Source organism: Balearica regulorum, chromosome 5 (assembly GCF_011004875.1).
Source record: "Balearica regulorum gibbericeps isolate bBalReg1 chromosome 5, bBalReg1.pri, whole genome shotgun sequence".
NCBI classification, from domain to species: domain Eukaryota; kingdom Metazoa; phylum Chordata; class Aves; order Gruiformes; family Gruidae; genus Balearica; species Balearica regulorum.
The window spans coordinates 11,320,753-11,347,138 of NC_046188.1; the positions used below are offsets into that span (position 1 = coordinate 11,320,753).

The 26,386-nt window shown below is 38.4% G+C and overlaps 1 protein-coding gene across 1 annotated transcript in view; it reads right to left on the minus strand.

Moving 5' to 3' along the window:
• Positions 1 to 483: 483 nt before the first annotated feature.
• The window catches only part of TDRD9 (tudor domain containing 9), a 75,112-nt gene continuing 49,209 nt past the window's right edge, over positions 484 to 26,386 (minus strand). Inside the window, exons 20-35 of the mRNA XM_075753007.1 lie at positions 24,597 to 24,713; positions 23,517 to 23,624; positions 20,412 to 20,512; positions 19,490 to 19,663; positions 18,201 to 18,312; positions 16,573 to 16,785; positions 14,748 to 14,837; positions 9,683 to 9,943; positions 9,061 to 9,207; positions 8,002 to 8,072; positions 7,525 to 7,634; positions 7,034 to 7,130; positions 6,205 to 6,343; positions 4,989 to 5,098; positions 2,016 to 2,088; positions 484 to 869 (exon numbers count right to left, since the gene is read on the minus strand). Of these exons, the coding sequence (XP_075609122.1) occupies positions 774 to 869; positions 2,016 to 2,088; positions 4,989 to 5,098; positions 6,205 to 6,343; positions 7,034 to 7,130; positions 7,525 to 7,634; positions 8,002 to 8,072; positions 9,061 to 9,207; positions 9,683 to 9,943; positions 14,748 to 14,837; positions 16,573 to 16,785; positions 18,201 to 18,312; positions 19,490 to 19,663; positions 20,412 to 20,512; positions 23,517 to 23,624; positions 24,597 to 24,713 (2,019 nt within the window). The 3' untranslated portion in view covers positions 484 to 773. The remainder of the gene's footprint in view (positions 870 to 2,015; positions 2,089 to 4,988; positions 5,099 to 6,204; positions 6,344 to 7,033; positions 7,131 to 7,524; positions 7,635 to 8,001; positions 8,073 to 9,060; positions 9,208 to 9,682; positions 9,944 to 14,747; positions 14,838 to 16,572; positions 16,786 to 18,200; positions 18,313 to 19,489; positions 19,664 to 20,411; positions 20,513 to 23,516; positions 23,625 to 24,596; positions 24,714 to 26,386) is intronic.

The following is a 26,386-nucleotide window of genomic DNA, read 5'->3' on the forward strand; positions in this document are numbered from 1 at the left end:
CATGAATGCAATCACATACCATTAAAAGCTAAATTAGTTATTATTAAGCATGACCGCACGACAGAAGAGACAAATACATTTTATTTCATTTCTGCATTTATTCTGAAACCACTGACCTCATTTTTAGGACTAAAGATCTCACAGGTAAAAATAAGAGGAAAGGATGAAACACAGGTGCCATAAATCAGTAATTCAAAAGCATTCTTCTGCCACACAGCGAAAGAAACCATATATTATATTTTGCTGTATGAAAAATTAATGAAGAAATTGTATCCAGGATATGAAGTTATATTTTGGATCAGAACACAATCTAGATCATCAGTTTCCTTTGATCTCTAGTTTTTGGTTAAGAAAAACCCCAAAGACCTTTCTTGTACGGCTTTTTGAAAAACTAATGACAAAAACCAGGAAAATGCAACTTGCAGTTAAAGACAAAAAATTATGTCCCATGGCTTAGGAGATTTTAAACAGAAAATGACCAAACCTACATTTGCTTTGTGTTTCATGTACCTTGTGATAAACCTGCTCAGAAGTATTATTAAAATGAAATTTTCATCCTGCTTTAAGTCAGTTTGTTTTATGAATAAACTCGTCTGCTCTAGGTCAAACCTTTAGCTTTTTACAAAAACATTAACATATTCCAAACTGTGTTTTAGTACACTTACACTAATCTTACAGTGTTGCAAAACAAACATCTGAGGGTTATCTAGAAGACAAAAGTAATTTTTAGACTAGTTGTAATACCTCTTCCTCTGCAAGACTTCTAGAAATACTTAAACATTCAACACAACGAACTTATGTAGCTGATAAAGACCATCTCCTCTTTCATGCTGCTTTTCAGACTGGTCAATGATCTGCTGAGAATCCACCTAATAAAAGAAGCAACATGAAAGTCAGAAGGCATTCTTAATACTGTTTTCCCATATCACATAGTTAAAGAAGAGTTCTGAAGAGTTTTGCCAGTTTCAAACCATACAGGCATTTCAGTTCTAGAGGAAAAATCCTGATCCAAGGCCCATACATTAACTTCTTATAAAAAGCCAAACACCAATATAACTGAATAGGAAATTACCTTCATAATACCAAGGATAACTGAATTTGGAATATGAAGACACTTTGGCTTAAGGCACTCTAACCCTGCAGTGAATGTGTACTAGAAATACGTGCCCTTGGTGCTCATTCACTGTTCTCATCTTTTCCAGAAGAGAGACCTAAATCTCTCATTTATGTGCCTCAGGGTGGGAGAGGCACAGGGAGGGCATGTGTAGAAATCTTACTGCTGCACTCAGTAATTCCTTGCCTCCTTTTAATTAAGAAAAGGCACTTGTTCGTCAGGAAATGTAGCAGACTGCAGAAGCCCTTACAGAAAGAAGGGTAAGATTTCTAACAGAGTAGGAAGCTAAGCTTTTCAGCTTTTGCAAAACCCTCCTGGATTTCCAGAAAACTGCCCTTTTATCCGATCCCACCACATTCATTCCAAAGCAAGCCACGTTTCTGTCTGCTTAAAAGGAAAAGCACAGCACCACCTAAAAGCACAGCAACCCAAACCAAAACTAAAATGTACTGCATTCAGATAAACCCTAAACAAGAAAAGTGTATCAATCTTTATTTTAGGCCACAACTGCTTAATAAAAAGAATACAAAATTTTAACTTCCAACAAATGTAAAGCTGCCTTCACAATCTCAACTTAAAAATCATGCAGTGTTCTGTTTGTAAAGGCTAAATATTTGTATAAACAAAATTAAAAAAGAAAACACCCAAAAAACTAAATAAACTCTACAAAAATAGGGTATCAATGGAGGCTGAACACAGCAGTTCTTATGCCTTAAATTTGACTCCTTCTAGTGCTTTCAGTATCTTTGAATTTTTTTTTTTTTTTTTTAAATTTTTCTCCCCAGGCTCCAAAAAGACATCCTTCCAAATGAAATTCTCCCTTTGACCCTTCTTAACTAACTGTACTGGGGTACTCTAAGTAGTCTTTTTAAGAAGAAAACCCCTGTCTTTATACCCTTACCTGATTCCATGCATATGGCTTCTCATACCAAGTAGGAACAATTATATCTCGAGGTTTTGATTTGCAGATTAAACTGAAATTACATAAAAATAACCTTAATAAATACACTTGTATTTGATTAACTATAAATACAAAGGAATTTGTATATTTGATATAACTGGGCATTTACAAGCTGTCTGTGCTGAAGGAAATCTTGAATTTCCTTGTTAATCTCCTCTGATTTGTTCATGTCTCTGTATTTTGCCTTGCTAGTATATGTGAAGTGTATTAGAATGTACTTTCTTTTAAAGAAAATACTGTTTGAGGTTTGGGTTTTTTTATTTACAAAGAACTAGAATTTGTAACTGTCATTTATTCCGTAAGTTTTATGTATGCTTATTCATTAGAACGTATAATACAGCTATTTTTAGGGTATTTGGTTTTGCATGATAACTCCATTACGATAGATTGTCTGTCTGCTCCAGTTATTTCCTCAAGCTACGCAAAAGTACAACAGTAGTAGACTTTAATTAATTCTGTCGAGATGTGTTTTTCAAACACACATTTTAGTCTTAAGTAGTGGTGACATGTTGTAAATACAATTAGCTTTCAAAAAATGGAAAAAAGTTATGAAAGACTGTTCAGGCTAAATTTTTACATATTTACTCTTATTAATAAAAGGTTAGTGGTTTTTTCGAAGACATAAACCAAAGTAGAATCAGAAAAAACATATTCAAAATGAAGAACGATTTTATACAAAAGACGACATCACAACAATAACCAGATGATAAAAGAGATTGTCTCTTCCTTCAAAAAGGTTTAAAAAAGAAAAAGGCCTAGCTTCAGGGACTTCAGAAAAAGAATCCAGAATAAAAATACAGAATAATTACTGAATTTGGTTTCTTGATAGCATAACCCTGTGTGTCTCTACTGCAGAAAGATACAAACTCCTGAAGAACAAAAATCCTGGAAGGCTGACGAGAATGACTGAGTCAGGCAGTCAGGACTGACCGAGCTGGGGAAGACTGCAACACTGAGAACCTGCGCCAAGGGGCTGCTCCTTCCCTTCCTGTCTGGACAATCAGCCCAAAAAAGGGTCCTGAAACAGTAGCAAGTATTCACATGTCTAAAAAAAATAGTTGTGACATTTTTGTGTCTTGAATTTAGCACGTAAGTGGTAGTGTCCAAGTCTGAGCTCCTGTTACTGTCACAGTCACCTCCAGAGAGGTTTTGTGGTTTTGCTTCTTTCTGCCTATCCACTTTTCTTGACTTCTCCCTACACTTAATACCACACGAATCACACAAGCCATCTTCGTTCAGCTTTGAAGTCTAAGCAGGGTACTACATGGCAGCGTCCAAAGGCAGTGCAGACACCAACTGGCCTGAGGTACTTGGACACAAACAGGGAATTAAATACTGCATTGGCAGTGTGCTCAACAGCTGGTATTTCACCAAGATTTTTGCAGACGTGAAGCACAAACAGCTTGCTGTCAGCCTGCACTGGTGCTCCTTGAGTTGAAAGCGCAAGCAGCGTGCATCTCTGCGGTAGAGCCTTTGTGAAGCTGTACCACCACCTTCTGGAGGCACACACAAACCACTGCAACAGCTGGCTCCAGGCTGCCCTGTCTCAGAGAACAGCAGCTGACCCACTGGTGGCATGCGCAGCGTAGCATCCAAACCAAAAACAATCACCTTGCTCCCTTGTCACATCCAACATGTCTGCTGGTCAGCTAACATATAAAAGGTATCGCCACATCTTCTGGCAATTGCCTCTGCTCTTCTAATTTCATTTCTGGGTAAGGCTGACCCTCCCCACACTTGTTAATTTATTATAAAATGCACCACACTAAATTTTGTTTCTCAGGTTTTGGAAATAAGAAGTATGGGCACTTGCTTTCAACAGAAGGCATTATAATAGGTTTTTCACAGCTGGGAAAAAAAGATAATCAACTGAGCTGGTACATTCAAAAACATGCTTAACACCTGAAAACTCAGCATAAATAGCTGTTCTGATATTAATTTTGATAACCTAGGGTAAGGACAGTTACGCTTAAAAGCTTCTGATCTTTATCAGCATGAAAAATTGCCTCACTTTGGCTTACAGTTACTTTAGAAAAGCTCTACTTGCTAAAAGGTCCCATTTCCTAGAGATACTAAAGAACATAACATAGCTCTTATTCATAGCTGAGCCAGAGCTCTTTCTGAAATTGACTCAGTACAGAGCTGGGTAAGGATGAGAAAAGCCTAGTGATGACACAGACAGCACCGAGATGCACACTACATTTACAAACAAGGGAAGTTTTTTCACAGCACGCTCAGCAGTGGCAGGCATCACGAGGAGCTGTTACAGGGATACTTCATTGAACTGGGTCCCCCAAACACTTCCCACACACTGCAAGCTAAAAAAATTCTCGAGACTGCCTGTGCTGACTCACAAAAGCCTTTTCAGAACCACTGCTTCAGTCAGGAGAAGCAGGGAGGGCTCCTGGAAAAAAAATGCAGGTGTCCTTACTTCAATTCCTACATTAACCTGGGACTTTCCAGCAATGAACTTGGCCAACACCTACCCTACACGGGTCTACTGAGGGAGGAAAGGCAGCACAGACAATTCAAATTTAATCAATAGGGAGAAAGAATTCTAAATCCTTCTGCACTCTTATGCCACTCTTATACTCTTTATTAGCTTTGTCCTGGGTGCACAAAGCAAAGGTACATCAGAACTGGTATCCTGCAGAACAGGTTTTACAGTCTAGGTTTTATGACTCTTGAGCAATCAGGCTTCCCTGAAGAACCAGTGCTTCCACAAGACGTATAAAGTTGTTGAATACACTGCTTTATAAATAAACAAAGTAAATGAAATGCATCATTAAATGAGAACATATATTATTCCCCCAAAGCCTAATCTGAGCTATGCTTCAAGCAATCATTTATATTTATTTTGGTTTTTTGCTAGAGACTATGAAACAGAAGATCTTATTTCTACAAATTTATTACCATAGAAGTTTCTGACGAACGTTTTCCTGCAGCTGCATCATTCTCTCTTGTCCAGAACACAGTGCACATTCACAGAGCAGCTTATTAATGGCTGTCCTTAGGATGTTTATCTGTAAAAATACCAGTGACCGAATATAAAGCACTCCAGCACTAGTTGTGTATTATATTATACTGACATGAAGGTGGTCATGGCACCCATACCAAACTTCAACTGGAGTATTATTAACATGAGCAAAACCATCTGAAGCTTTAGAAACACTTCTTCCTTCAGATGCATTTCTGCTGGTCAAAGACATTGACGTTTAGCCACTTTGATATCACAGTCTTTAAGGTTACTCAGATATGCCAGAAAACATACAGGCTATCACTTGCCTGCATTTTTTCCAACACAGAATTCCTTCTGTAAAAGTTTTAAGGATTTTCTCTGTCTGTCCATAATTTTCACATGCATAACAGCTTGGTGTTACCATTCTGGCTAAGGTACCATGAATACAGACATCACACACACCAAGTCGGTGCTTTTGGAAAAAGAATAGCTCACAAATATGTGCCCCAGCATGTCCACTGTGTCCTTAAAAAGCCTCTGGAAACCACTGGTCATCATCTAATGTACCTGCTCTACACAGAACTAACCAGGGCATGTGAGGTCCTTCACAGTCTAAAGCATATGTCAAATCCAAAGCACAGGTCAAATACAGCTTACTGTTCTGTGTAACAGAGTATATGTACATACTTCCCTCTGATAGATCTCTGCCTACAAGTTGCAAAAAAAGCTGTCATGAGGAATACAAGGGGTTTTATTGGTTGGTTGGTCGGTCTGCTCTGGGAGAAGTAGCTTGATACAGGCAATTTATCAGAGCTGTAAAATCAAACTGAAGATTGCAAAGCAGTAACGCTAGGCAGATCAGGAAAACCCACAGTAATCCTAAAAACTAACAAGTATTTACATCTGATTACTGCATAATTGATGCTTCTGTTTTAAAAAGAGTACAATGTATTGTTCTATAATATTTTATTTTGTTCAAAGTGTATGGAGGGGGTAACTGGTTTTTTTCTGATAAGAATCCAATGTTATAAACAGGTAGTACACTAAAAAAAAAATCCTAAAACCACAGCTTAAAACAAGTTTTCTTATTAACTCTAAGAATTAACAAGCTCTGATACACTGAATTCTACTTAATTCCTACTATAGCAAAAATTCTTCTGCATGTTTTACCTCTGATATGTCTTCCACTCCAAAATGGACATCAAATGTCAGCTCCATGTCATTTTCTGGAAGCAGTGGAGCCCCACAAGTCTGACTCCAACCCAAACCACACAGAACACCAGTAAAATACTTCCCACTTTTATCAGCCCTATACAAAAAAGAAAGAAAACAGTCTTGCCTAGAGATGAAGAAACTAAACTCACATGAAGGCAGGCTGAAATGAATTTGTCTAAGCCATGCCAAGCAAGATACAGGTGTTTTAAAGAAGCTAAAATAGTTGAGAGGCATTCACACCTTGTCATACTGTTTTTTAAATATAGTGATGAAACAAAACTCAAGTTGTGGTTAGGAAAACATATAAAACTTAAAAAGAAAATCATACATATATAAAATGAAACTTTAATTACAGAAAGCTAGCTTCACTATGTTGAAATGACATACAGATGCAACAATGTACAGATACAAGAATTTAAACAACACACAACAGTAATGCAACTATCAGAACTCAGCTTTTACAAAAATCATGCAAGTTCCTCTCCTCACATAGATTTAAAACTTGCCCAGTTGTACAGTTCATCTTCCTAGGCTTCCAGCATGATTGTCAGCAACTGTACTGCATTATCGTGAGGGAAGAGCCTGCAGCACCAATTCCTAACTACATGAAATAAGTTATCTTAGATACATACTGATAAAAGATACCAGAATCACATGAGCAGGTAGAGAACATGATAAATGCTGAAAGCACAAAAACACCCAAACAAACAAAAAAATCTGTGACCAATTTGTGAGGGTCCTAAAAACCATAAAAGAACCATCACTTTTAAAAACACATGAATACCTGAGTTCTATAGTGGGAGCAAACAGCATACTGAGGAGCGCAAACAGGCCAGGAATAGGAGGCATCAAAGATGTTTCCTCTAAAATCACAGCAGATCCTGTCACCAAATTAAAAAAGAAATTAAAAAAAATAAAATCAATAGAGCATCTAATGAAAATGAAACCTCAAAAAGGTGTAATGTACGACTACAGTGATATATTTATGTCTAGAACTATTCACACAGAAACAAAAATCTAGAGAAATTGTCCAAACATTTTTATTCATAGAATCACAGAATGGTTTGGGTTGGGAGGGACCTCAAAGACCATCTAGTTCCAACCCCCCTGCCATGGGCAGGGACACCCTCCACTAGACCAGGTTGCCCAAAGCTCCATCCAACCTGGCCTTGAACGCTTCCAGGGATGGGGCATCCACAGCTTCTCTGGGCAACCTGTTCCAGTGCCTCACCACCCTCATAGAGAAGAATTACTTTATTCTTTATTAAGCATTACCAGTTGCATTCGCTGATAAAGAAGCAGCAACCAACAATTGCTGAAAGCGATCTTCTGGAGCATCATGGACAACAACAGAGTTTATGCTTTCCTTTTGAATAATAGCATTTCTGGGGAGGAAATAAGAAATATTTTCAACAATAAAAAACCAAACCCCATACAAACACGTAAAAAAAGACTTCTTTTAAATTCATAGTGCAACCTCAATGCATAGCAGTTACTGAGATTACCTGAATACCATTTAGCAGATGCATATAATGGTTAATAAATAATCTCACTGTAAGAAATTAAAGCACCTTTAAAATTTCACGTAGCAAGAGTATGCATATTAATGCAATTCAGGTCTGACTACTTCAGTCCTTTAAATGAATAAAAATTCTGTAAAAATCTGTAGAGTAACTAGTATGTTTTTTGTCTATTTATCAAAAATAACAGCTGAGAACACACCTACATTTCACAGTAAAAGCCTTCTCATACCTGAACTGGGTTACTCTAGTCATACTATAGCATTTCACCTCATAAGGACAGAACGGGCCAGAAACTGTTACCTTCAAAAAGAGAGAGAACAAATGATATTCTAGTTAGCCAGCACTCAGATCTCTCCAAATGAAAATCCTTTATAAATGAAAGCCAAAACGCATTTCAGCATGTATTGAGTAACACTGAATTGATAAACTGATAAACAACATTTTCATTTCTAAATTAAACTTTGCTTGTTGAGGCACCTAAACAAAAATAATGTATTTTCACAGGCGCTGGGGATTCACAACTTTCCTCTGGCTTAAAAACCACAAGTTCAGACTTCACAGAGCACCTAACAAAATCAGGTCATGTTTGTTTACATGAGCAGGTCTTTAATCTTGACTATATCTCACTTTTTCATAAAGTGAGTAGTTAAACAGGATTACTCCTCTGGGTAAACTGAGCACGATTAGGTGCTTGAAAGCCTGAAATTTTGTGAGGTCTGAAATGGGAAAAGAATTACAATGTAGACAAGACTTAACTCCTAATCAGAATGCAGAACAGGACACACCTTCTTGTGTTTTATATTCCAGCTTAGTAATGACTAGATACCTCAAAATTCGTAAGTAAGAATAAATTCTGAGTTTTGAAAACATACTGTTTCATTATTATCAGTTATTGGAGTGCTGTTTAAATTTTCTGAAAAACTGATAGGGTTGTAATCTTGCTTTTTGCTGTAGTGTATATAACAAAGAGTATCACATACGGAAATACAGTGTTTGGTTCTTCAATTTTATCTTTGTTCTGCTGCAGTTCGAAGTTCTGCCTTGGAGTGTGTTAGAAGAGTTGGCTCACTTGGCTCTTAGGCTACACTTCAAAACTTTGATAATAGCTGCAATAGACTCATCTGCAATTGTGGTCACATTATGGCTTTCTACCAACAGAAGGTAGAATGCACTATGGAAGGCAGCAAGTGTAGTTTGGATATTAAAGGTACTTTCAGTTTTCATCTCCATTCTAACAAAGTGGAAGCAGGGTCATGTAACGACATGACAAAACTGACTCTCCAATTACCTTATGGGTTGGTGCACCAGATTTATTGTCAGAAAACAACTTTAACAATCTTTCAATGAGATACTTCTCCTCTCTTGAAGATACAGGCATTTTGTCATCTTTCTTTACTTCGTCCAAAAATAATCCCTTCAGCAAATCATGGTTTTGCTACATAATAATGGAAGAGTGTTAAAACCATGAAACAGCTATGTTTTTCAAAAATTTTACAAAAAAAGCCTCCTACACAAAGAACATGCATACTCGCATACAAATACAAAAACCAATGTTCTTACCACCTTTCAGATTATATAAAACATAAAAATGGAAGACAGTTAAACCTACGAAACAGTTATGTTTTTTAAGTTTCAAAAAACAGTGGAGCAGCTCAATTGATGCCATCTCCTGGGAAACACCTCTTTAAAAAGTGTCTCAAAGCAGCAATGCTTTTGGCCAACAGGTCAATATGAATTATGCACACACATAAAAATATATTGTCCCATTCAAGTATTAACCTTGCCTAATCCTATAGCATTAGTCAAGACTTCAGCTCAACTTCTGTCATGACTGAAGTCAGGACTTCAGACAGCCTGAGCCAAAATAAATTAGTATAAAAAAAAGTAGAAGCTACTTAATCAATACATACTTGTGATTCATATGATTCTTCTGCTAGTTCAGCATAACATTCTTCAATAAGAACATCACGAATATTCACAAGCTCTTTGCACCTCGAGTAACGGAAAACATCTACATGCAGAACACCATGCACAAGTGAATACACCTCCACGAGAAGAGTATAGCCATTTACTAGTGAAGCAAATCTCTGGGTAGCACTGTAACTCCACCATTCCCCACATATAAGAGATTTTGCAGATGGACGCATCTTGCACATCTTGAATTCTAAAGCCTAGAGCAAAAACATTGAAAACAACACTTGCCTGACTACAGAATCAGCATGAAAATCTTTCATCTTCTCAACAAACTGTTTGAATTTATAAATGACTTCCTAATTATCACAGTGGCTTATGTAAATTCCCAGGACAGCTGTAAAGCTACTGGCATAATTCCTATTCCGTCGTTGCCAACTCAGCTACACATTACATCTCATATCACTTCAGTATTGTACATAGTTGCTAATGAATCATAGCAAACAGAGCATAAATAAAAGATAATTAGGTATTAATTCACCATCCACAATGAAATCTTAGGAGTGTAGCGATGTCTACTCTGGAAAAAAACTTTACAATCCGCAGGTCTTTTCAACTAGGGTAACAGAAAACTTGGCAAGACCACTGCAGCTATTCTATCCCTGGCAGGCAAGGGTAATTAAGTTCTCATTTAACCCCTTTCCACAATCACTATCTGTGATTGTGTCTTTGAATGAATTTACAATAGAAACCCTGTGGGTTCTTCTAGCCGGTTATTAAAGGATTAGGCCTGAAGCGGAAATACATTTCTCTCTAATACAACTGAAGAAAAAACAAAAAAGGATGCTTCTTGCCAAAATTAATTCTACTTATTTTCTTAAAATCAATTATGAAAGAAAAACAAACAAAATTAACCCTGTCAAGATCTAATACTAAGAAGAGATAAATAAAATAAAACCATACTTCTGCTGGTTCATTTCTCATTTTCATCATTAAACACTTCAAGGTATACAAGTTAGTATGATGCACCTGTTTCAATTACCTTCAAAATATCTGAATGAAGACTGAAAAGCTGAATTTCAGGTGAAGTCTCTAGTTATTTTATTTGTTACTATAACATATCTCAAGAAAAGAAATATACCTCAGGAGAAGAGGATTTTAAACTAAAGTTGCCAGGGGAGAGGAACCTCAATCCATCCCCCTCCTGCCAGCTTGATGCCAGTGCCAGCAACAGAAGCCCAGAGCCAGGAGAAGGATCACAGGTCAGCAGGAGAGCACCTGAAGTGCAGCACAAAGGAACACCAGCCACTCCAGCCAGCCAGTCAGCTTCATCGGGGGCCCAACTTCAATGCCTCTATGCAAACACACGTGGCATGGGGAATAAACAAGAGGAGTTAGAGATGGGCACACACCTGCGGTGCTATGATCTCACTGGCATCACAGAGATGTGGTGGGATGGCTCCTATGACTGGAGTGTTGGGATGGAAGGGTACAGGTTCTATAGGAAGGACAGGCAGAGGAGACAAGGAGAGGGTGTCACCCTCTACATCAATGACCAGCTGGAGGGCATGGAGGTCCACCTGGGGACAGAGGAGGAGCCCACCGAGAGCCTATGGGTCAGGATTAATGGGAGCACTGGGGCAGGGGACATCATAGCAGGGGTCTGCTACAGGCCACCTGACCAGGGAGACCGAGCAGATGAAGCCCTCTATAGGCAGATAGGAGCAGCCTCACGCTCACAAGCCCTGGTCCTTATGGGGGACTTCAACCACCCTGACATCTGCTGGAGGGACAACACAGCTGAGCGCAAGCAATCCAGGAAGTTCCTGGAATGTGTCGATGACAACTGTCTCCTCCAAGTGATGGAGGAGCCCATGAGGAGAGGTGCCATGCTGGACCTTGTTCTCACCAATAAGGAGCGGCCTGGTAGGGGACGTCAAGCTCAAGGGCAGCCTTGGCTGCAGTGACCACGAAATGGTGGAGTTCAAGATCCTCAGGGCAGTGAGGAGGGCACACAGCAAGCTCACTACCCTGGACGCCACAAGAGCAGGCTCTGGCCTCTTCAGGGATCTGCTTGGTAGAGTGCCATGGGACAAAGCCCTGGTGGGAAGAGGGGCCCAAGACAGCTGGTTAGTATTCAAGGGTCACCTCCTCCAAGCTCAGGAGCGATGCATCCCAACAAAGAGGAAGTCAGGCAAAAACACCAGGAGGCCTGCATGGCTGAACAAGGAGCTCCTGGACAAACTCAAACACAAAAAGGAAGCCTACAGAGGGTGGAAGCAAGGGCAGGTAGCCTGGGAGAAATACAGAGAAACTGTCTGAGCAGCCAGGGATCAGGTTAGGAAAGCCAAAGCCCTGATCAAAATTAGTCTGGCCATGGATGTCAAGGGCAACAAGAAAAGCTTCTATAGGCATGTTAGTCATAAAAAGAGGACGAGGGAAAATGGGGGTCCCCTCCAGAATGAAACAGGCAACCTGGTTACCCAGGATATGGAGAAGGCTCATATCCTTTTTTTTTGCCTCAGTCTTCACTGGCAAATGCTTGAGCCACACTGCCCAGGTTGCAGAACACAAAGGCAGGGACTGGGAGAATGAAGAACCACCCACTGTAGAAGACCAGGCTCAAGGCCATCTAAGGAACCTGAAGGTGCACAAGGCCATGGGATCTGATGAGTTGCATCCACAGGTCCTGAGGGAACTGGAACTGGCAGATGAAGTTGCTAAGCCACTCTCCATCATATCTGAGAAGTCCTGGCAGTCCAGTGAAGTTCCCATTGACTGGAAGAAGGGAAACATAACCCCCATTTTTAAGAAGGGAAAAAAGGAAGACCCAGGGAACTACAGGCTGGTCAGTCTCACCTCCGTGCCTGGCAAGATTATGGAGCAGACCCTCCTGGAAACTATGCTGAGGTACATGGAAAATAAGGAGGTGGTATGTGACAGCCAACACGGCTTCACTAAGGGCAAATTGTGCCTGACAAATTTGGCGGCCTTCTATGATGGGGTTACAGCGTTGGTGGATAAGGGAAGCGTGACTGACATCATCTACCTGGAATTGTGTGAAGCATTTGACACTGTCCCACGTGACATCCTTGTGTCTAAATTGGAGAGCCATGGATTCAATGGATAGACCACTCAGTGGATAAGGAATTGGCTGGATGGTCGCACTCTAAGTGTTGTGGTCAATGGCTCAACGTGCAAGTGGAGAACAGTGATGAGTGGTGTTCCTCAGGGGTCGGTATTGGGACCGGCACTGTTCAACATCTTTGTCAGTGACATGGACAGTGGGATTGAGTCCACCCTCAGCAAGTTTGCTGATGACATCAAGCTGGAGAGAAGGGATGCCATCCAGAGGAATCTTGACAGGCTGGACAGGTGGGCCCATGAGAACCGCATGAAGTTCAACAAGGCCAAGTGCATGCAGGTTGGCGCAATCTGAAGCACAACTACAGGCTGGGCGGAGAATGACTTGAAAGCAGCCCTGAGGAGATGGACTTGGGTGTGTTGGTTGATGAAAGGCTCAATATGAACTGGAAATGTGTGCTTGCAGCTCAGAAAGCCAACCGCGTCCTGGGCTGCATCAAAAGAAGTGTGACCAGCAGGTCGAGGGAGGGGATTCTGCTCCTCTACTCTGCTCTTGTGAGACCCCATATGGAGTACTGCATCCAGCTCCGGGGTCCCCAGTACAACAGAGACATGGAGCTGTTGGAGCGAGTCCAGAAGAGGGCCACGAAGATGATCAGAGGGCTGGAGCACCTCTCTTATGAAGACAGACTGAGAGAGCTGGGGTTGTTCAGCCTGGAGAAGGTTTCACGGAGACATTATAACAGCCTTCCAGTACCTAAAAGGGCCTACAAGAAAGCTGGAGAGGGACTATTTATAAGGGCATGGAGTGATAGGACAAGGGGTAATGGGTTTAAGATGAAGGAGGGGAGATTTAGATCAGATGTTAGGAAGAAATTCTTTACTGTGAGGGTAGCGAGGAACAGGTTGCCCAGAGAGGTCGTAGATGCCCCATCCCTGGAAGTGTTTCAGGCCAGGTTGGATAGGGCTTTGGGCAACCTGGTCTGGTGGAGGGTGTCCCTGCCCATGGCAGGGGGGTTGGAACTAGACGACCTTTAAGGTCCCTTCCAACCCAAACCATTCTATGATTCTATGATCTCCTATGTATTTGTCCTGTAAATTATAGCATAGCAGAGCAGGAGCTTTGATGGTAACTGTACACAAGATATCTGTCACTGCATGCACACTTGTGCCATGCAAATGAGATACTATGCTGCCACTTACCTGTTGTGGGAGCAGCTAAGTTTAAGCAGAGAACAACAGATTAAACTAGTCATTGATAGTTTCTCCTCTCTGGTTTGTTTTCTACGCTGTATAAACTGCTTCATTTGCTCAGAGGTTCTTCAGACTAAAGCAAAGCTTATCTACTGCTCAGCCTGTTAGTCCTGAGCTTTGAGTATATAAGCAGGTAATAGAAGAACCAGAACAAGAATCTCCTTCTAGAGAGAAGTTCTACTTCTCATAGAGCTGATGGACAGCAAAGAAACTGATAACCAGAAACAACAAGCAGCAAAAGGCAGCTGTTAAGAGCTATTTCCTCTCTCCTTCCTCTGTTCCTGTGATTACAGGTAGAAAATAGATCCCACTGTGCTGTCCCCACAGAAACATGACTAGTTCAAACATTCAGTTAAAAAAAAATGAATACAACAATGTTTTTTACATCCAGTCATCAGCAAGTTCAGCCTTTTTTTTTTTTTTTTTTTCCCCTCCCTTTCCTCTCTCTAGCAAATCCCCCTAAAAGAAAAAAGGCTGGGTAACATTGCTCTACAAGCAAATACAATGCAATTCAGTTACACACAAGAATTACTGCTCTGTGCATACACATCTGTGGAAAACACTTATCCACCTGTTAGTGAAGGCAGTTTGTAAGTATCCACATTAGCAAAATACGTATTACTTCATTACTATTCTAAAAAAGCATTATGATTTGAAGTACACTTCTGTTCGCCAGATCAGACATGAAAATATCTATTAAGTAACAGCAAACAGCATCACCCCTACCTGGAAAGGAAGCTCTCTAACACAGCTTGGAATCTCTTTTAATTTCTTTAAAGGCACTTTTGATCTATTGCCATAATCCACAAAAAAAACCTGGAAAAAGAATCAAGAGCATCTGCAGAGATTCCACAACATTAAAAGTGCTACTTCTAGTGGCAAAGAAAGTGGCAACCGAAGTTTAATTATTAAAGTACAACACAATCTTATCAAGTGAAACGCAAACAAATTCAGAGTCTGGAAAACATGCAAATGAAGTCATGTGAAAAATAATAGGTCAAATTTTATCATGTCTATTATTTGATCCCTTGGCTTAAACATCCGTTGGTCATGCAAATAATCTACATCTAGAAGAGGCAAATTTCTCTGAAAGGCTCTAATTCTCTAAATCTGTATAAGCTTACTTCTTAACAGTGAGTGATACTACCTAATAATTGCTTTTAGATATTCAACTGCTAACATGGATTGGGTGACTGTTTATAAACGCAAAACAAAAATGATGATATTAGCACTGTTATTCACTACTTCTCCATGACTTTAAACAGATGACAATGTTAAATATTCACTCTATAGTGGTGACACCCAGCTATATTAAGAAATCAAGAAATTCAAAGGAGGAAAGGGCAGTGTAAAGGCCAATCTTACAAAAATAAAAAGCGTCCTTAACGGCTGAAAAAAAAAAGTATTGGACTGAAAAATGAATACCAATCTCAAACTGTAACACTAAATTCCATTACTGACCTTGGCACAAAAAGCCAAAATGTTCTGATAAATTTGCTGATGATATAGAACTCAGCAACATAAACACCAATACCAAAAAAGATCACACTGAATGGATGTGAGAACTCAACAGGAAGGAGAAAAACAAATGGTATTAAGTAAAAGATCATATCCTTTAGAATTTTTAAAAATCTCTGCTATAAACGCTCCATTATTATTTATAGATTCTAATTAGTTGTAAATTACCAAGGAGACAGAACTAAGTATAAGATGACAAGAGACAAGAGGTGGCCCATGCAAAAAAAGCTATGAAAAGGCAAATGTGGCATGTGCCACACAAAATATTTTTGAATGCAGAGGAGAAACCCTGTGTTGAAAGAGGAATACTAGCATCATTACATAAGCAAAGGCAGAACTGTAAGTATGGGAGCATACATAATTCTGCTTCAGAAAACTGAGGTCAAAACAAAATAGAGCGAGATGGAGACCAGGTGAACAGAGAGTCAATGTAGTATGTGAAGAGATGAAAATGAGTGCAGCTTGCTTCCTTTAGCAAAACAAAGTCCAGGAAGAAACAGACAGACAAACTGTAGGGGAGGGGAAAGAGGAGGAAAAGAAGAAAATTTTGTAAACCACGGGAAGGAACAGTGGCAGAACTAGAATCTTCGACGAATTGGCCATGAATGACTGAAAACTGCTAATACAGTGGGGGCAAGAAACTTACTTTCCAGATGGGTCTCAATACATTGATGAGGAGGAAGTGATGGGGTTGCTGCCAGCAATGCAGTACTGGACTCTGATCTAGGCACTCCTTACCACATTTTCAAAATTACTGGAGGTTTTAGCCTTTATTTTGCTTCGCTCTGCTTCAGCACACAAGACACTTTAGTGTATCAACAACAGCCTCTCAATTTAATACTAAAATATTCCTGTGTTCTGAAAAACAACTAATTCATCTATTCTGGCCACATTCTATTAAGGTTTTATTTTAGTTCTATAGATTTGTTTACTGGAATATTTATAATTATCATGAACAACAGTGCTTTAGCTCCCAAGATTGTTAACCCAATTACATCCTACCAATTCAGTATGACATAACATATTACTGTACCTCAGCAAAATCTCCACAAACATACAGAATACGAGCTCTATAGTATCCTCTGTTTTCCAGCTGAGTGAATGGTGCCAGACAAACCAACTCTGGATGTGGAGACACTGGCAAATCCATCAGGTTCTGGTAGTTAATTTCAGCAGTTAGAGCCTGGAGTACAGTTCTATTTTTTTCATCTATCCTGTAACCCCAGAAGTGTCCAACTTCTACTATCTGAAAGTAAAAAAAATTAGACAATATCAGATTTCATATTGTTTTATTCTTCTACATCAAATACAAACCAGATCTGAACAAAATAAATGAAAGCACCCCTACTCCTGACACACACATGGAAATGTTCCCATTCTGCAATAATTCAGTGAAGCATTTTTCACTCATAATTAGATGTTATTTTAAAATGTTTATTTGCTGTGCAACTGCAATATACTTTCCATCCAGATAGACCCTGATATAAGCATTATTAAAATACAGAAAATTAAGAAAAGACTGCTTCCATTTTTCTAAACCAAATTATCACACAGAAAATACAAGCGATACAGTTGTTTAGACAGATACATACAGATATGGTGCACTTTTCTTATTAGTGAAAGAATACCAGTTAGCTACATCTATCAGCAAGTCGGCACTGTTACTGTTATGATTAGCCAACCTTTAAAGAAACTGAAAAGAACACACCACTATTTAAATCAAACCAGATAAAATAAGTCATCTTTTCAAATGGATTACTGAACTTATACTATTTCTGACCTTATTACTGAATGCTCATGATAAAAAAGAATCTTTATTTACAATATATACAATCATTAAAGCTGATGTATTAAACAGAACTGGCATAGCTAGCTAAGTGATTAGAATGCGTCCGATCAAATCCATGAACAGTTTTGATCCAAGAGACTTAGCTGAATTAAATGAAGAAATACTCTCTTCTGCACTTGCAAAACACGTCACTACAATGAAGATCTGTTTTAGTACTTCAGCCTATAATTTCCACTAGCTCAGTAGTTTGGATTTTTTTGATTACTATTTTTATTTCAGCAGCATATATATTGCTTGCTATTACTCAATTTGTTGAGAAGATGATAGTTAACACAAGATTTAAAAATTCTCAGCTTCAGAATTCAGAAATATTTATATGTACATATAATCTTCCCCTAACACTATCTTTTATGCATGCAATATTTTTGCAAATGAGCATGCAATACCATTAATTCATCTCATTTCTCACAATACGGCTTCTGAAGAAAACTGCCAGTTGATAATAACCAGGTAAATGGACCAAATACCTACTGATTCTCATTTCTATAGCGTACGCAAATATTCTACCTCTCCCATTAATCCTCTTTACATTTATGCCTACTTCCAGCTAACATTTACTGTCAGTGAATCCCACAAATGTTGTCAAGTTTCGATGTTTGAGATTTATTTGCAACATGCAAGTACTGTTTAACAAAGAACTACTAAAAATTAGACCAAGAATATTCTCCATATCTCTTATGGATACCTCTTTTCTAGAAACATTATTAGTGACCATTCTTTTAATTTAAGGCTTGTCAGGTATTCATCTCTCCAAAATTACCTAGGTACCGATTTATTAGATATGACCTACTTCAGATGTAGTACACTCATACCTCTGTTATCTTGATTGACAGAAGGCGATTTGGGATCATCTTTGACTGGTGTAAAGTACCAAATGAGATTTCCACAGGCTCCACTGTCTGCTTCTGACAATCCACATTTACTCTGAAAAGTTTATAGAATAAAGATGACAAATACTCCACTCACAAGCATTAACTCAAGAGTTCAAATCTTTTAGCTTTCATTTCCTTCCCAGGTTGTCCCTAAGGCATGCTTATGTACTTAATGACTTTTATTTAGAAAAATATTAATTCAATTAGAACATAAAACGACCACGCAGAAACAAAATACTACAGAGAAACTGTTTGGATTCCATTGTGACAAAACACAGGAAGATACATACCAAGAAGCAACATCAATTTATTAGAAATCCAAAGAATTAAGGTTAAATAGTGAGGCTTTTTGCTATGCCATGCCTTCTAAGCTTATTTTTTTTTCCAGCCTAGGAGACTTCTTTCTTGAGTTCCTCAAGAATTAATTTTCACAAAGATCTTAAATGCTGTTTTGGGCACAGTGAAACTGCTAAAACGTTTTATTAAAAACTAAAGTACAATCAAGTGGAAGTGAAGTATTCACCTGCACTTTAACCTTTCCAGTTTATTCCTGCTGTCCTATTTTGGATTTCTTATTTTAAAATATTTAATGGCTGCAAATCAAGTCAGGAGCTAGGCAGATTACCATTTTAGCAAGTTGCTTATATGACCTGAAGCTGAGAATCACATACGGCATATAACAACACTGAAACCCACGTGCCAGATTTTTCTGGCAAAAGCGGATGTGGACCAAAGAGACTCACTACATCGCATTCCTCATCAGTATTTTCTATTATGCCTCCCCACCCTGTGTTGCCAGATTTCCCCCCAATTTCTGTTGTTATACTCCTCCTCCTCCCTCCCTTTCTTTTATGCTCCCAAATGCCACTTATTTTGGTTCTAGCAAACCCACATTGACTCTAACATGAATAGAAATTACTGCGTACATCCATATTTCTATATGCCAAAGGCAAATGGACTAGAACCTTAAAATAAAAATATATATATATATATTCCAAGTGTATACTTGGAATTCTCTTAAACAGCAAAACACCTTGAACTATAAAGAAATATTTAATTTCTAGTCCTGCAAAAACATTCTGCTTATACAAAGTTTACACTTTTTTTTTTCCTTTAACCTAACACATCTTCCTTGGTGACACTTCCAAGGAAATTCTCACTGAATGCTGCAAACCTTATTGCAACTTCACACTGCAAAGACACCCATTTTCCATATGCAATACAATTACCTTAGAGATTCCACACCTGCAGCTCTCACATCTTGCAATTGCCTTTCAATATCATCTGGATAATAAACATTCAGCTCAAGAGGAATTTTCAGCTGTGACATCTTGATTGACAGGTACACTGCAGGAAGAATCTTAAAGCCCTCCATTGGATTACGGGAGAACTCCACAAAAGCCCTATTAAAAAAAAAAAAAAAACAACCACCAAATAAAATTGCAATAAATACTTCATGAGGAATCAAAACCCCACAAAAACCCCATGAAAGCCATTGTTTCTTCTCCCTGTCGCTATCTGAGCAGGCCAGCAACCAGTAAAAAGTAGGTTCTTCACAGGCTTTGCCTATTGCTGTTATGTACCTTAAAACTTTAATTATGATGATGGTTATAAGAAAACTTTCTAACATTCTCACAAGCACATACCAAGTCTACTGAGCATATTGAATACAGATAGAAAGGATGTGAAAATATACGTGAATAAGACTTAAAAATTGGCAAACGCGTAAGAAGGGCTACATAAATTCACCTTTGGGCAGTTACAAGGTGAATTGCAAGGTTAGCCAGAAGATTAGCTATAACAGCATTTTGTGCAAAGCCATCTGACTGTACAAATGAGCTAAATTTAGCATACAAGTTAGAATAAATACAGGCAGATTGGCTGCAGTTAAGGTCCACAGTTAAACAACAGAAGAGACAAAAAGAGAAGGCTGTCTCTAACTCAGCTAGTTTATCTAATGTTATTCCAACCAATGCATATCAAACTTCAAAACCACCTTTCTTACTCTAGCCAATACATTAACAATAAATTACTGATTCCAAAGAGATGAGAAGAAATAAACTCATTTTGTCAGTGCACCATTGACAAAGAAAGAAATTGATTACTAGATTCATAACTGAGAACATGAGAAAGGCAGGATTTTATACTTACTTTGATCCATCATAGGCAATAGATTTTACCTGGCCACACTGTCTAAACAGTGACTGCAACTGTTTATGGTATAGATATCCATAGGGAGGAACATTCTTCAGCTATTAAGAAAAAGTTAAACATTCAATTATTTTAATGCATTATTAAGTTCACCTAAATAGTTAACTTCTTCCTTCACCTGAGCTGCAATAGTGATATATAATCTAAATCCCAAATTCCAGAAATGCTATATATTAAGTTAAAAAAAAAAAAATCTCAAAAGGCAATAAGAGTTTTGCTGCTAATGTTGCCCTACTGCCTCAAATCAGTAGATGTATGTTTTCCTTAACTACAAATGAAACAGCTTCATTTGTAATTATATGTATGTATTTGATAATTTTTCCTAGAAGCTGTCTAGCATCCATCTTTCTGCTTGTAACAGAAAAGCAATGAATTGCTATGTTTCCTTGTCCACCATTGGGAACCTACATCCTTCTTAGGGATGACAAAGAGCAACCTTCTGGTCTTTCCTGTGTGGAGGAGTAGCTCAAATGTTAGGTGCTCTCACATGGAGAAGACAATGGGACCAGCTCTTGCAGGTCAGGATAGGAGAAGAGGTCAGTAAGGGTAACACTGAGGTACAAATTTGTAACAGAGCATCAGTCGAGATGAAGCAGATAATCTTTCGGCAACTTGCAGAAGTCTCCAGATCACAGACCCTGTATCTTAGAGGGAGTCAATAAGCTCCCTGCTAACCAGCTAGAAGGGCAGGGCACAAGCTCCTAGACTTCTGAAGGGTGTTGAAAGTAACTTCTTAACACTGGTCACAAGCCAAACAGGGCTCTTCTGGATCTGCTATTGGCAAACAATGTAGAACTTGTTATGGAAGCGATCATCAACAGCAGCCTGGGCCACAGCAACCAGGAAAGAGGGGAGCTCAAGATCCTGAGGAGAATGAGGAAGACAAGTAGCAGAACACACATCCTGAAGTCTAGGATAGCACAGTTTGGTTTATTCAGGGAACTGGTAGGTGGGATCCCATGGGAAGTTGCAGAATCTCCATCCCCAGAGGGTTTTTTTCCAAAACAAAGTGGATGAAGGCCTAAGCAACATGGTCTGAATTCACTGTTAATCCTGCTTTGACCTTATGACCAGACTAGATGACTTCATGGGGTCTCTCCCACATTGAATTATTAAATGATTTCACTATTATTCTTGGGTTTTAATCCTGAAACTACTACAAATTGCTGAAGTTACTGGAGTTGTGTTTTCAAAGGTATTCTGTTAAGAATAACATTCTAGTTAAGTATATTGGATTGCATATTGTTTAGTATAGTGGATTCTATCAATCGTATATAGTTAAGTATAACTATAGACTTCACCATTTATGACCAAGGCAACGAGAGAGAGAGAGAGAGAGGCAACGAGAGAGATAATCATGCATTTTACAAATTCTGTGAGACAAACTAGCCTGAAAACTAACTCTGCAAAGCAACAGAATAGCTTTCTCCTACTTTAAACACCTGGCTCACTCAAGAGGCAGATGAGATCCAACATAAGAAAGGGGCACGTGTAGTCAAAAGCACAGCAAGACTCCAGAAGCACTAATTTACATCAGTTTAAGTCTGTAGTTACACAACTATTCATATGCCACTGTAGCCAGATATCCAATTCTCTGTTTCCTACTCAGTCATCTCTCACAGGAGATCTTGCTTTAATACTGAATCACCAAACTCCTAACTAGCAAGTTCAAACTTCCGGAACTTGGAACTATTTTTCAGGCTATACAACTGTCTATTCTTCTCTTTGGTTGTTACAATCTTAGACAGGACAGAACAGATTATTTTTAGAAAAATCTTCATATGCCTTGAAGTTACAGTACTAAGATCAGCTGCTGGTCAAAAACATGGTCTAGGTCAGACAGCAGAAACTGCCTCAAGACAAGATGATTTAGAGAAACCAAAGAATGGAAGAATAATTGCCTTTTATATCTTTGGCACATACCACGAGGAGCATCATACATCTATAAGAAGACTCTCTCAAACTGAAAGGTTGAGGAACTTGCAGCACTTGTGCCCAGGAAAATCATTTACACTGATGAAGACGCAGTAGCTACTTCTTCCTTCAGTTGATACACAAGCAGATAAAGAGTTACATACATTAAAGCAAATAGCTCCTTAGATCTAACAATTTAATCTTAATGTTGCTGTGCAAGAATAAACTTGTCTTTATTCCACTAGATTAAGTCTAGTCTGTTAAACAGGACTTTTTAATTTTTTTCTTAAATATCCTGAAATAATATGTTGAAAACTTCAAAAACATACACAAATGTGTGCGTGCACATATACTGCCATGCCAGCATCTCCTTCAGTATAGAACTAGCCTCTCTTCTTGGGTAAGCAGTAAAGCACGAAAAAATTCCTTGTCAGTTAGCTTTTATGAGTTTGTCTTGTATCTTGTCATCTATTTTCTCTTGTGTCAATACAAGTTTATCCTTTGAGGCTCACTGGTTTGTAGGTTTGTTCTCTTTAAGCATAGGTCATGGTTATTTTACAGCGTTATACCTCGTTCAGATACACCAAACATTTTCCTAGTTTAGATTGTGTACCATTTTGCAAAATCAACAGTCATTTCAAACTTGCACTTATTCAATCAGATAAAAAAATATTTCTGAAAGAAGATAAAAAGAAAGCAGAGTGCAATACTTGAGTAACCTTAAAGCAACAAGCATGTATGCGATGCACTACCGAGTAGGAGGCTACAAAAAGTAAAATTAAAGTTGCAACAACACATTTCATAAATACTCACTAAAACATACACTTGGTAGTCCCATTCTATTTTTCAAATCTTTTATTAGTTTTATGAAAGTTATTTGCCTGTTCAAGACTTGCAATCAAATGCATAGAGGCAGTTGTCAGTAGGAATTCTTTTAAAATTGCCCACCCACACAATGTTTTTTATATTGGGAGAAGGGAAGATGGGAGAGAAGACAACTTACCACGTGAGGATCAAAGTAGATAATTATTTCTGTCCTTGCCCAAGACAGAATGAAAGTTGAAAATACCACCCAAACACTACATATTTTTATTACTCGATTCTTTATTGCCATTCACCTTCCTAACATACCATTATAGTGGTTTTTGGATCTTTGCCAGCAAGGTCTCTCACAGCAATTTCTTCATCATATTTTCCAAAAGTAAAGTAGTTTGGATAGAAAGCACCAGCTATTACAACCTGAAATCAAGAAAATATTTTGTAAAACACAGCAGATGATACTCAGTTTCTTCAAAAGAGATACACTAGTAACAAAGAGATATAAACAGATCTTCATATGAAGATTTTTTTCCTCTTTCCAGGAATTACTGTAATTTTGGACTAAACATTAACTCATGCGAATCCTTATAAACATACTTTCATGAAAAGATTTCAACTTCTGGAACAATTTTACAACATTTTAATATTTTTGTATGCAGGCTTGCTCTATGAAAACTGTAATTGCTAGCCCTGATTTAAATAAGAGCCTCAATTTTAAATAAATTCACATAAAATAGCTACATGAAACTTGTTCAGTTTTCATGTTACATCTTACAGTATTTAACAATTCAGCTCTGAAAAGTTCACTGCTTACAGTTAAACCAATTGCCACTGAAACAATAAATAGGTCTGTGACAAGAAAATCAATGTTAATCAGTTCAAATAAGACAAGAAATTTAACTGGAAATTTGACAAAGTTACAATAGCTGAAAGACATCCAATTCCCCCCCCCCCGCCCCCCCCAATAACTAACCAAGCCACTGGTGGTCCAACAGAGCATTCAAAACAAGTGACAACATCATTTTCAAAACTGTTAGTTCTTACCCTTCCATCACAAACCATCCTTCTTTAGAGTATTTTTATGACTTTAACCAAGATTAGTCTTGATGCCCAGTTTAATTCATCTCATATGACTTGGTTTTATTTTGATGAACTGTCAGAAGTGAAGAGACAACCAGAGGACCACCTTACTGTGAATTCTGAACCATTAAAAGTAACATTAGTTGTCCCTCTAATTGGTCAAAAACCCCCTTTTTTTTTCTAGCTGCAATCTCAAAATCTAGAGAATTTTGAAACACAAGTGTAATACTAGTTCATCAATACTAGTATATAAAAATCCAGTTGTGAATTTTGTAAATACATCTCTTCCCTGAAGAGTCAATAAAGCATTACCTGCAAAATGAAGCGTTGTTTGTATATACATTCCTGATCCATTGCAGATGGTTGAGCATTAACACACATGTTAAATGCTCTAACTCGCTTTTTCAGGTTGTGAAATAACTCTGCCACCTGAAATTTGAACTCCCAGTTACATATTCAACAGATCAAAACCATCCACAAATTAAAATACAATCTGTTAGAAGTCATCAAAATAAGTAAGGAAACTCCATTTCCTTTTTAGGTGATAATAGTACACATTTCACCTAATATACTGCTTAGGATCTCTACTTCAGAAAATAATTTCAGTACTGTGACTCAAGCAGTTTCCTTGACATCTCTTTATAAAGTAAAATTTTGTAGTCACAAAGCATATTATGCATATATGATATACAATAAAAATAGTAAAGGAACTGAAATAACCTTTTACAAGATGATATACTGATTTCTCCATTGAAATAATTTTGGGTTTATATCTTAAAAGATATCCTAAAACATGCTAACACCAACCTTGAGCACCTAACTGTAGCAGTGATCACATGTGCTGCACCCTCAGTTCAGATGACAACTGTCATGACTTTAAGTGAGATCAAAAACTTACACCCTACAGCAGAACACGCTCAGTTGAGCTTTCAATCCTAAGCATTTCCAAGAAGCTTCCATAAGCAGCCACTGGTCCTCTGACCACACAGTGAACGCCTTCATTGTCCCAACTGATTTTGGAGCAAATGTAGAAAAGTACAGTCCCCTCAACTGCTTCATATCTACATTTTCCTTTCTGCTGCTGGCAGTTTTAGGATACTAAGGCTCCTGTTATTGTCCTCATAGAGGAACTACCATAATTGAAAACTAGTCTCTATGACTGCCTCAGTTCTGCAAATCCACTTCCACACAAGGATTATAAAATTAGTATCTGAAAGTGTGGCAAGTAAACCCAAATCATCTTAATAAGCTTTACTGTAGGTGTCTATTCTAAACTCCTGAACCACGTCATGCGCAACCTCCTCCTGAATTATCTGAAATTGGGACAAGACAACACCCACTACCCAGGAGGCTATCATATAAGACTGATCTTTCACCTCTCCAGTTTTACAAAAATTTGCTTTTTTCCCTTGATATCAGATATACAAGCCAAAAAAAACCCCAACACCCACTACTGGCATTTCTTATCCAGATGCTTACTATGCGTCCTGGTTTCAGCAGGGATAGAGTTAATTTTCTTCCTAGCAGCTGTTATAATGCTGTGCTTTGGATTTAGGATGAGAATAATGCTGATAACACCCTGATGTTTTTAGTTGTTGCCAAGCAGTCAAGGACTTTTCAGCTTCTCATACTGCCCTGCCAATTAGAAGGTTGGGGGCACCCAAGAAGCTGGGAGGGGGCACAGCCAAGGCAGCTGACCCAGACTGGCCAAAGGGATATTCCATACCGTATGATGGCATGTTCTGTATGTAACTGGGGGGTTGGCCAGGAGGCAGGGCAGCTTGGCAACTTGCCGAGCATTGGCTTTAGGTGATGAGAAATTGTGCTGTTCATCATTTATTTTGTACACTATTATTATCTTTCTTCTCTGTCCTATTAAACTGTCTTTATCTCAACCCATGAGTTGTACTTTTTTTTTTTTTTTCATTTTCAATTCTCTTCCCCCATCCTAATGGGAGGGAGGGGTGAGTGAACAGCTGCTAGGTTGTTTTAGCTGCCATCAGGTTAAACCACAAAGCTATGAAAAGCTGCTTTTTTTTTTCCCCTGTGCTTTTTGAACACAGGCCCTACGTTGCTCATGCCAAAGGTACGACCCGCTGGAA